The sequence below is a fragment of the Mustelus asterias genome, chromosome 2, assembly GCF_964213995.1.
Source record: "Mustelus asterias chromosome 2, sMusAst1.hap1.1, whole genome shotgun sequence".
NCBI classification, from domain to species: Eukaryota; Metazoa; Chordata; class Chondrichthyes; order Carcharhiniformes; family Triakidae; genus Mustelus; species Mustelus asterias.
Window position 1 is genome coordinate 67,185,943 of NC_135802.1, and position 12,306 is coordinate 67,198,248.

A 12,306-nucleotide genomic window follows, 5' to 3' on the forward strand; every position below is an offset into this window, starting at 1 on the left:
CCCCCCATGGTGGGTTTCCCCAGGGTGGAGGGGCTCACCATTGGCCACCAGCAGGATCTTCTGGTCCCACCAAAGTCAGTGGCAATTTGCATGGAACGTCTGCCCCACCATGCACATTGGCCATCAACTTCAGCAGGATCGGAAGATCCCACCAGCAGAAAGAACTGGAAAATTCCTTCCTTTGTCTCATTCATTTCTCCAATACCACCTTCTTACTAATACTAATTTTCTTCAATTCTTCATTCTCTCTCGTTCCTTGGATCTCTAAGTCTGGGAGATTTCTTATATATTACTCAGTGAAGACAGATACAAAGCAATCATTTAGCTTTTCTTCCATTTCTCTATTCCCCATTATAAATTCTCCTGACTCTGCCTGTAATGAACCCACATTTGCCTGAGCTATATGTTTCCTTTTAACTTTCCTATCGGAGCTTTTACAGTCTGTTTTTATGTTTTTTGCTAGTGTACATTCACATTCCATTCTCCCTTTCTTGGTCCTCCTTTGCTGTATTCTAAAATGTTCCAATCCTCAGATTTATTACTGTTTCTGACAATTTTATAGGCCTTTTCTTAAAATCTTATATAATCCTTTACTTTCTTTGTTAGCTTTGGATGACTGACCTTTTGGGATTTTGTGCCTTAAAAGAATGTATAATTGCTGTAAATGATGTATTAGTTCTTTAAAGTCAATCCCCTGACTGTGTAACGTCATACCTTTTAACTTTCCCAATTCACCTCAGCCAACTTGCCCCTCATAGTTTCATAATTTCCTTTGTTCAAATTTAACATGCTGGCCTCAGATTAAACTACATCTCTTTCTAGCATAATGTAACATTCTATCATATTGTGCTCATTCATCCCTAGAGATTCGTTCACAACAAGATTAGGTCTACAACAGGGCCCTGGAAGGATCCAAAAGCAAAAGCGTTGGGAGCAGCAGTGACTTTAACAGCCACTGGTAAGGTGTGGTCACCAGGTTCAGTGGCAGCGGGTCTTGTTTCAATAGACTACAAATATCTGAGACCAGCTAACAAGACATCTTGAGCTCCCTGAGACGCAGGTGTCCTGACATTCAGGAAAGCTATCCTCTGTCTGTGGGCCCTGCATGCCACTTAGAGCCTCCTGTGGTCTGCACCTCCCGTGGAGTTGCGGGTCTCCGAGTAGCAGGCCATTCATTGAATCTTAGAATCCCTACAGTGCAGACGGAGGCCATTCTGCCTATCGAGCCTACACCGACAACAACCCTTCCCAGACCCTATCACCATGATCCCACATATTTACTCTGCTAATCCACACGGTGGCACAGTGGTTAGCACTGCTGTCTCACAGCACCACAGACCTGGGTTCAATTCTGGCCTCAGGTCACTTTCTGTGTGGAGTTTGCACATTCTCCCCGTGTCTGCGTGGGTTTCCTCCGGGTGCTTGGGTTTCCTCCTACAGTCCAAAGATGTGCAGGTTAGGTTGATTGGCCATGCTAAATTGTCCCTAGTGTCAGGGGATTAGCAGGGCAAATATGTGGGGGTGCGGGAATAGGGTCTGGGTGGGATTGTTGTCGGTGCAGACTCGATGGGCCGAAAGGCCTCCTTCTGCTCTGTAGGGATTTTACAATTTATGACTTTATGATTAGTATTGCTGCCAGGGACCCGGGTTCAATTCTCTATCTCGGGTCACTGACTTTGTGAATTTACATGTTCTCCTCATGTCTGCGTGGGTTTCCTCCAGTGCTCCAGTTTCCTCCCATAGTCCTAAAGATGTGCTGGTTAGTGCATTGGCCATGCTAAATTCTCCCTCAGTGTACCCGAACAGGTGCCAGAGTGTGGCAACTAGGGGATTTTCACAGTAACTTCATTGCAGTGTTAATGTAAGCCTACTTGTTACATTTAGCAATAAATAAATAATCCTGCTAACACTAAGGGGCAATTTAGCCTGGCCAACCAACCTAACCTACACTCTTTGGAGGGTGGGAGGAAACCAGAGCACCCAAAGGAAACCCACGCAGATACGGGGAGAATGTGCAAACTCCACACAGTCATCTGAGGCCGGAATTGAATCCGGGTCCCTGGTGCTGTGAGGTGGCACTGCTAACCACTGTGCCACCATGCCACCCTCATTGTTGACACTTCACGTGCTGCTGGTGCTGTTCCTACTGGTTGGCACTGCTGCTGATCATCTTGGTCCTCATTGTAGGTCCAGTAACATTGTGGCACTGTAACATTGTAACAATCCAGTAACGGTGGCACCCCTGCTGATCTGATAAATCAGAGATCCAAGGAGCAGGTCTGTCCTCTTAACCTCCAAAGTGTGTAAAGCAAACTCCCAGCACAGATACTGTGAACAAACATTTTTACACATGCAGGTAAGAAAGCAGCTGTGAACACTGATCACTTACTAGCATGGGTTCAACCCTCTCAATTGTCACAATGCACTCACCTTGCTTTTACTGATAAGTTCCAGGAAACCCCAGGAGCCAAAATTAATTTGTAAAACCCATGTCAATATCACTCGAATTGACAGATTAATGTATCACGAATTGACAACCCACCTATCCTGAAGGGTTTGCGCGCACATAGCCTAAGGCGTTGCAGTGAAATGCAGATGACAGTGGGTTGGAGCCAACCTCATCATGCACTTGAAATGTTTCCTGATTTAATAGTCCATCAGTACCCAATCCCACACACTCACCCATGTTGAAATTCCCTTCCCGCCCTCCCCCTCTCCTCCCATCACCCACACTGCCACCAACGTTTGCCTCAGGATCTCTTGGTGAGGGAAGAGGAAGAAACAGTCAGGCCTTATTGCTATGCCTAAACTAGAAAGTGTTATTTTGCAGTTGTTGAATCAGGGTTAGATTTACCTTGGGTGTAAAAGTGCCTGGAACATTTGCTGTCTCGATTCATGAGTGGAAATGATTGATTGAGATATTGGAGCACTGGGAATCCTGGGCGACGGCTGCATTTCAGCGTGTATCCATGCCTGCAAGAGAATAGGGAAGAAACAATGAGATTAGTTGATAAGTGGCAGAATATGAAATTATCTGCTGCAACTTTTGATGAAGCAGGCCCCATAAATTCTTTTAAGAGGATTAAATAGTTGCTTGAAAAGAGGAATATTAAAGGATATGTGAAACTTGCAAGTGCACAGGACTGACTTGTGTAGACAATCACCAGCGGAGGGCTGACAAGCTGAATTTCTGATTCTCTGCTGTAACACTTAACAATCGCATTTGACAATTTAATCAAAAACACATCTGTTGCCTCCAAACAATTTTACTTACTCGGGTAATTGTATTGCTTTAAACAGATTGATTTGTGTGGAAAGGGTCTTGTAATTAGAATAAAGACCAAAGGAATTAGAATTTTAATTGCAAGTGAATAATAATTAAAGAGGACCATGAACTGTTTCAACACTGTCGATGCAAAGGGGTTTTCCAAAGTATTTTTCCTTTTACTGGCTCTGGATTTTTTGCTGTTTCTTTTGCCCCTCCAAGGAGAATACAGGATAACAAAATGAAAGGGTGGGGGGATAATGAGGACAGTAAGAAGTTTCACAATACCAGGTTAAAGCCCAACAGGGCTCCTTCATCAGGTGAGTCAATGAGGGATAGTGGTGGGGAGGGCAGGAGTGTGGAGGGTGATTTTAAGCCTGCTTTCTCCATCCATGGGTTCAGTGGCAGGGCTCAAAATCTAGCAAAACCCAAAAGTCGCAATTCTCACCCGTGAGACCGCGATCTCCGATTTTTGCCACTTCTCGCCGGCGTGAACCTGATTACAATACATTTACATACAATTCAATATCATTAACATGCCCTCCCACCTTCCAAATAATGACCCTCTAGCTGTATTTTCAAACCTCGTGGATGTCATGTCGGCGCAGTTTACAACAGGTTACCCAAACGTGAACCTGTTCTGGGGATCTCCCCAACCCCTGGGGATGTAAAGGTGAGTACAGCTTCTGGGGAAGAGGGTAATTGCCAGGCAATGGCCTGGCACTTTCCCCAGCAAGCTGGCAGTTCTAACCAGTGCTGGGGCAGACACTAGTGAGGAGGGTGGAACTCATTTATTGGTGGTGGTGGGGGGGGGTAGCAGACGTGAGAGTGGTGGGGATGCCGGTGATAGCTATTTGTGGGGCAGACCTGAGACGTCTGTGGTGGGGTGGGGAGGGGGAGGTTACTTTTTCCTCTGATCGCAACATCCCGATCTCAGTGCAGCTGGGCTTTGCCGGCGTGTTTAAGCTCCGCCCCTCAGCATGATAGCCTGATGCATACCCCCCTGTTTTTGACAAAGTGCCATAAGAACTGAAGAGAAAACCTGCCTGTTTCCCTGAAGGAAACTATGGCAGCTTTCAGTCAGATCCTGACACTTTGCCATTCGCTGGTAGGATTCTGCCCATGTTCTTTCCCGGTCTATCAATTTTGTTTGAATTCTTTAATTTTTTGTATAAATCCACATGCAGACATTCCAACAGGAACCATTGTTTAGTAATTAGTGATGAGAACTTTGGCTGAATTTTCTAGTGGTCTTCACCAACTGCGGAATTTTTTGATATCAGTCCTGAACTTTGAACCAATGTCACTTTGTCCGACCAGCCCAATTTAATATAAAATGACAATCCAGATTTATCTTTCCCAGTCCCTTAATGATTATAAACTCCTATAAGGTCACTCTCAGTTACTCACATTTTCCTCATAATGCAGACAGATGACGCTGATTTTACCAGCGTGGCCGCTCTGAAATTGGGGCGGATGAGGCTTGCAGAGCAGCATTCCCCGTTGGCCTCGGACGCGATCTTACGAGCCTCGGGCGGCCGTGCCGTTTAAATCAGATGGGTCAGCTTTATGGCCTCTTCTCTGCACCACCACCAATACTTGAATATCTCCCTTGTGGCTTCGGTGTGGTCTGACCAGAGCATTGTATACTTTGATTACCGGTTCCCCCAACTTGTATTCTCCTGTTTTGGTTATGCTGAGCAACATTTCATTGGCTTTGTTCATTGCTACTCTGCACTGGTTGGACATGTTGAGTGTTGATTCAACAAAGACTGCTGGAACTATTTTTAACTTAATTCTTCACAATTTCAATACCATACATGAGACATCTCGCTTACTTTATAAGCGGAATTAAAATCAGAAGAGTTCTCCAGTGATTCTTGCTGCTGAGCTTACTCAGCATTTGTTTTGTCTACTGATTCAAGCTGTTACCTGACATGAAGACAGGCTTGGTTTTTCCTAGAAACTGAATATGTAGTCTTGTCAGTTTAGAGATTGAGAATGTTTTACTAAACACCAAAGCACTTTTACACTATGTGGCATAACAACATGGTAATACCAGAAAATAACAAGTCAAAGTACTTATACTCTAGTATTTATATCCATAGGGAGTCAAGGAGTAGTGTTAATACATTGGAATGCAGCAATTTAATCATAAACAATAGAGGTGATAAAGGTAGCAATTTAGCGGATCATAATATCGCTAAATTACATTGTACTCCCAGTTTGAGATGATTCTTTTTCACATAGTTAGAGATTGGCTCACTACTGAAATTTACTGCCTTGTCCATGGTTGCAATTAGATGGATATTTTATATTTCCCTTGACTGGTGGAACAGGCACATGCTGGAAATTTCAACCCACCAATTCTAATATGGGCATACAATGACACTGAACCAACCTTTATCAGTGTACATTGATTCTGCTCTTCAGAGCACCAAGGACCCAGGTTCGATTCTGGCCTCAGGTGACTGTCTGTGTGGAGTTTGCATGTTCTTCCCTTGTCTGCATGGATTTACTTTTGGTGCTGTGATTTCCTCCCACAGTCCAAAGATGTGCAGGTTAGGTTGACTGGCCATGCTAAAATTGTCAGTGTCAAGCAGATTAGCAGGGTGAATACGTGGAGTTACGGGTTAGGGCCTGGGTGGGATTGTTGTCAGTGCAGGCTTGATGGGCCGAGTGACCTCCTATGATGTCTGGACATGCCAGCACCACCGAGACACATAGAACATAGAACATTACAGCGCAGTACAGGCCCTTTGGCCCTCGATGTTGCGCCGACCAGTGGTACCAATCTAAAGCCCCTCTAATCTACACTATTCCAATATCATCCATATGTTTATCCAATAACCACTTGAACGCTCTCAACGTTGACGAGTCCACCACTGCTGCAGGCAGGGCATTCCACGCCCTTACTACTCTCTGAGTAAAGAACCTACCTCTGACATCTGTCCTATATCTCTCACCCCTCAATTTAAAGCTATGTCCCCTCGTGCTAGCCAACACCATCCGAGGAAAAAGGCTCTCACTATCCACCCTATCTAATCCTCTGATCATCTTGTATGCCTCTATTAAGTCACCTCTTAACCTTCTTCTCTCTAACGAAAACAACCTCAAGCCCCTCAGCCTTTCCTCATACGATTTTCCCACCATACCAGGCAACATCCTGGTAAATCTCCTCTGCACCCTTTCCAACACTTCCACATCTTTCCTATAATACGGTGACCAGAACTGTACGCAATACTCCAAATGCGGCCGCGCCAGAGTTTTGTACAGTTGCAGCATGACCTCCTGGCTCCGAAACTCAATCCCTCTACCAATAAAAGCTAACACACCGTACGCCTTCTTAACAACCCTATCAACCTGGGTGCCAACTTTCAGGGATCTATACACATGGACACCCAGATCCCTCTGTTCATCCACACTACCAAGTATCTTACCATTAGCCCAGTACTCTGTATTCCTGTTACTCCTTCCAAAGTGAATCACCTCACACTTTTCCGCATTAAACTCCATTTGCCACCTCTCAGCCCAGCTCTGCAGCTTATCTATGTCCCTCTGTAACCTGCCACTTCCCTCCGCACTGTCTACAACTCTACCGACTTTAGTGTCATCCGCAAATTTACTAATCCATCCTTCCACACCCTCATCCAAGTCATTAATAAAAATGACAAACAGCAGTGGCCCCAAAACAGATCCTTGTGGTACACCACTAGTAACTGAACTCCAGGATGAATATTTCCCATCAACCACCTACGCGTTCATATATCATGAAAGTATAGCACAAATTGTTACCTTTCTTGAGAAATGAACACTGTCAAAGATTATGTGGGGGTTAGTGTCTTCACTCTGATTTTTCATCCTGTAGAAAAGGCCTTGAATTTCATAAAGGGTTTAGATTTTGCAGCATGCTGTAGTATAATTGAAAAATGCAGCATTTAATTTCTTAAATGTTTCATTAACAATGACTAGTTCATTTCATACAGTGCTACTTTAACCCATATAATGGCCTAAATGTTGAGGTTCAAATAATGATGATAACTGTATTCATCATTATTAAGGAGTAAACTGGACAACAACTTCCACCATCCACACATGCCATGTTCAACATGGAAATCAAGACATCGCTGTCCAAGGTGCCCTGCTCCCCCAGGATCTTCACTATCCCTAACCTCATCAAGTGACCCAGCATTTGCATACATGCAAAGATATGGCATTGTGGCACTTACTAAATGCACCATAAACAATTAGGCATGTCAAATCATGCATAAGGAATCGTTTAATGACATGGTACATCTTAATTACTGCCAAACAACATCTCTGGCACTGAACATTTACATTTACAAGTATGGAATCGCATTTCTTCAGATTTAACTCTTGTTCGAGATTTTTAAAAATAAAGTAAGGAACATTCTGTTTGTTTCTTTTATGTCTTTCTCTTCATCACATCTTTATTACCCTTTCTTCATTTTGTTTTCTGTACATGATTTTATATTGAAGTAAGTATTCCAACTTACATTTCCCAGTTCACATTGTGAGATAAAAGTTCAATAGTCCCCGAATACGGGTGTAGGAATTGCAATGCGTGATTAACTTATGCCTGTTCAAAGTAGTGCATGCAGCACACAAATTTTGTGGTGTCTGCTAATTTAAATGATAGTGGTGTGCATCTCAGCGTGAGATGCACTGTTGTGTGGCTGAATGTCCCATAGGGGTCCCAAGTTTATGCAAGTCTAGCCTGTACCATTTAAAGGGAGGTGCATTCTGACTGAAGAAGAAATGGGAAGACATCATAGAAGAGTGTCTGACATTGAAAAGAGTAAAGATGAGAGTGGGCTCCCAGATTTTCTGATGCAGCATTCAAAGCTCTTGTGGCAGACAGGAAGAGAGTTCTTTGTCCCACAAAGTGTTGGGGGTGGGTGTGGGGGTAGCAGGAAACCACTTAGAAGTAAACATCAGCAGATAGCCACAGAGGTGATAGCAAACAATGTCATGCTGGAGATAAGGCTGTAGGGTCACAAGAAGTTTAATGACCTCATACGAGTGGTCAAGGTCAGTGAATTCACCTTAAAACGTCACATCTTTACAACTGAACCAGGAACCTCACACACTCTCATGTTACAGCCCAAGGAAAATGACAACCATAGCATTACCCATGACTGAGAGTAAATGGTCTGACAAGAACCTTGCAGTCACAACCATTGACTTCTCCATGTGCCTCAGCACTCTCTGAAGATGTCCTCAATTGTCAGCAACTCCTCAAAACACCAGCACTTCCAACAAACTCAAAGCCAGTGGAAGGTTATCAGCAACTAACTTGCAAGTAGTTGGTAAGCCCTTTAAATAGCACTGGGAATGAAGGTTCGCCCTGCTGCTGAATACATGTTCATCTATGCAATGTTAAGAGAGGACTGTAGGTGGAGCAGTGATTTTGAAATGGCGGAACTGATGTCAAATCAATGTTTCATGCTAACAGATCTGCAATGTCTGCATATTTCTAGCACACACCTCTAACACCCGCACTAATACCTTTCCTAAGGTGTTGTTTAATGCAGGCTGCACTGAAAGTGTGCACATGTGACATGAATTCCATTTTGGGATCAAAATGCCACTTGGAGTGCCAAAATTATGGACACTGTAACAGGCCAGAACTTTACCGCCTTGCCTTCCCCGGACAAGGCTCACAGAATGGAATTCTCCATTGGCCTCAGGCGGGACTTTATGAGCACCGCCCAAGCGAGGTTGTAAAATAGCGGTGTACAAGTGCATAATTTTGCAGCCTGCATCCATGTCTCAATGAGGAGTCTTCAGTATGAGACACACTGTTGCTTGATCTGCTCTCACAGAGTCCAGATCCCCTGTGGTTGGCCCTTTGCTGTGCTAGCTTTTATTATTACCACAAATTATTGTATAAAAGCACACAGAGGTCTGTGGGAAAGTGAAAATGCAATGAATGATGAGCGCTGTTTGATTACAGCTGATTGCAAAAGCTCGGCCAATATATCAACATTAATTCTTAGCTCTATCTGAAGGAGAATTATGCTCGAGTCTTATTGTGAATCATTTTTGTTTAAATTCAGCCAGTTTCTAAATAAGCAAATTGTTAAAGTTTCATCTGTCTGACCCCTGAATCCCCCATGATGGATGCACAGTCATTTATTTTTAGTTCGGAGTAAGATTTTCTTTCATTCTTCCACCCACAGTATCATCAACTTCATGATGAATATTTCACCAGTGCAGTCATCCTCTCATTGATACTTGCTGCTTTATTTGGCCTTCTGTATCTTCTCATAATACCACAGTAAGTAGTATTCTCTACACTTCTTTAGTGTAACTGCATTTTTTCTAATCTAAAAAGGCTGCAATTTGTTCATAACTAAGTACTTGTTTCCTTTCCTGTTTCTCTGTTAGGAGCACTGTGGTCCTTGTACTCCTGGTATTCTGTATTTGTTTCCTGGTTGCTTGTATCATGTACCTCCACGTCACTCGAGTGCAGGTAAACGCGATTTTATTTTACACATCTTCAGTGGTGTTAGATGATCCAAATAACATGTTTTCTGATTCGAATTCCAAATTGGTGTGCATTGTTAGTTCATAGCTTGGTGGAGAGTACTTTAGAGCTGGAAGAGGTTGGGATATTTTTACAATTGAACTGAGAATCATTTTTGCCCAGGAAGACAATGCCAGCAGTAACAGAATTTCATAAAAATCACACGTTTTGTTGAATCAAGATTTGGTTTTCAAACTTGCATCTTTTGGTTAAGTTTTTTCTGGCTTCTCAAAGTAAGCAACGTTGCTCCTGGGACTGGAAAACTTTGGTATTTTTTGTCATCCATTGTCTGCATTGACTTGAGTGCAAGAGGCTATTTAAAAATGCTAACTGAGCTCCAATACTGGATGCAGGAGTCTGTTTGCAATTTTCAAATATAAGTGGCCAGAGCCAGTATCCTGCATGCTCCATCCTTGTGCTAATACAATGGGCACATAGTCTGTAACACTTATGGCTCAAAACACTAGGGAACGCTTAATAAAAAACCAAGAAATTTATAGGGAAGCTTTTGTGGGGCCACAAGAGGCACAAGTGCTACTTCTAACTCCTCAAAAGTACTGTGACCCATTAATAGTCTGTGTTTAACCCCTTTTGGGACCCATTCCCCATACCAGACCCCACCTAACAGCTCAGTTTGGGAGCTAGCCGATATACCCATCCTCCCAAAACTGAGTTGCTGCAGGGCACCCATTTGGCAATCACATCTTGCATTCAAAGGAGACCTAAAATCCAACAATTGTGCTGTCTCACAGCGCCAGGGACCCAGGTTCAATTCTGGCCTCAGGTGATTGTCTGTGCGGAGTTTGCACATTTTCCCCATGTCTGCGTGGGTTTCCTCCCACAGTCCAAAGATATGCAGGTTAAGTAGATTAGCCATGGTAAATTGCCCCTTCGTGTCAGAGGGATTAGCAGGATAAATACGTGGGATTACGGGAATAGGGCCTGGGTAGGATTATTGTCGGTGCAGACTCGATGGGCTGAATGGCCTCCTTCTGCACTGTAGGGATTCTATGATTCTATGAATTGCTCAGGTGGCCCAGAGCTCACTTCTGGCATGGTTGTAGCTCTCGTCGAAGTCAAATGCACCCTCCATCAGTAGGAGATATGCTCATTGAATATTCAAAGTGCGGAGTACTGATTTTAGTCTGACGTTTTCTTTGCAATGACATTGATTTTATAACGTGTCCATGGTTGGAATGTAGAATTTGTTACCATCAGAATTACTTGAGGTGAATGGCATAGATACATTTATAGGAAAGTTAGATTGGTCCATGAGAGATTAAGGAACAGAATGATATGTTGGTGAGTTTGGGGGTGGAATGTGCTTGCATGCAGCATAAACTCTGACTTGACCTGTTGGATTGAATAATCTGTTTCTATGCTGTGCACTGTCAGACACATGAGATTTTACAGCCAGTCAGTTCCGGTACTAAGTTACCACGGGCATCTTAAGAAATCTTGTTGAGACAATCACCTCTGACAACTCCGCATGACTCACGTGGAAATGTCACAGTGATAGAAGTTCAGTTTAAGAGCGTTTGCTTCACTTGAGATTGTGATCGAAAGGAAAAAAGATTTGCTCAATTTGGGTGGAAAGAAAGAAGCAAGTCACCGTGTTGCGACCGACAGGAGAGCAGTAATTTTATCTTACTGGGGTAGAGGCAACAACATATATACTCCAGGTTTATTTTTCAAAAGAAGTAGATGGACCACTGGACTGGTAGGGATTGATGAGAGATAGAAAATCGTAATCACATCTGAACACAATTGAGAATAGATGACAGAACATTATTTTACCATTTTGATTCTAAGTGCTGGGAGGACTTAAAATTGGGAATGTTTCAGATCCGACTTTTAGATCCATTCTCCGGTGCCCCCATACGCACTCTGCCTGAAAAAATATCAGCCCCGCTGCACAAGCCTGTGGGCAGGGCTTAACGCGCCCAAAATCCTGCAGCTCCAATCAACGCCTCCAAGTACACATACGCAGAAATATATGATAGAATGCGGCTCCCCTGCCACATCTCTCCCGGGCTGGATAATGCCTCCCCCTGACCCCCACAGACATTGCACCACCCCCACAACATTACTGACCCCCTTATCCCCCCCCGCCCCCCGCCACCCAGACCGATCATGGGCCCTTCTCCCCCCTCCCCCCCACTGATCTCAGGCAGAGTGGCAGCGGACCTCCCTTCCCCCACCCCCAATGATCTCAGGCAGAGTGACAGTGGATCCCCTTCTCCCCCCCCCCCCCCCCATTAATCTCAGGCAGAGTGACAGCAGACCCCCCCCCCGCCCCGTTCCCATTCACTGATCTCAGGCAAAGTGGCAGCAGATCCCCCCCTTACCCCTCACTGATCTCAGGCAGCGTGGCAGCAGACTCTCCCCTTCCCACTCACTGATCTCAGGCAGAGTGGCAACGGACCCTTCTCTTCCCACTCACTGATCTCAGGCAGAGTGGCAGCGGACCCTCCCCTTCCCCCTCACTGAT

At 44.3% G+C, this 12,306-nt stretch overlaps 1 protein-coding gene across 1 annotated transcript in view; it reads left to right on the top strand.

Moving 5' to 3' along the window:
• The window catches only part of LOC144508552 (adenylate cyclase type 1-like), a 273,546-nt gene that overhangs the window by 196,082 nt on the left and 65,158 nt on the right, over positions 1–12,306 (top strand). Inside the window, exons 10-11 of the mRNA XM_078236602.1 lie at positions 9,469–9,566; positions 9,677–9,761. Of these exons, the coding sequence (XP_078092728.1) occupies positions 9,469–9,566; positions 9,677–9,761 (183 nt within the window). The remainder of the gene's footprint in view (positions 1–9,468; positions 9,567–9,676; positions 9,762–12,306) is intronic.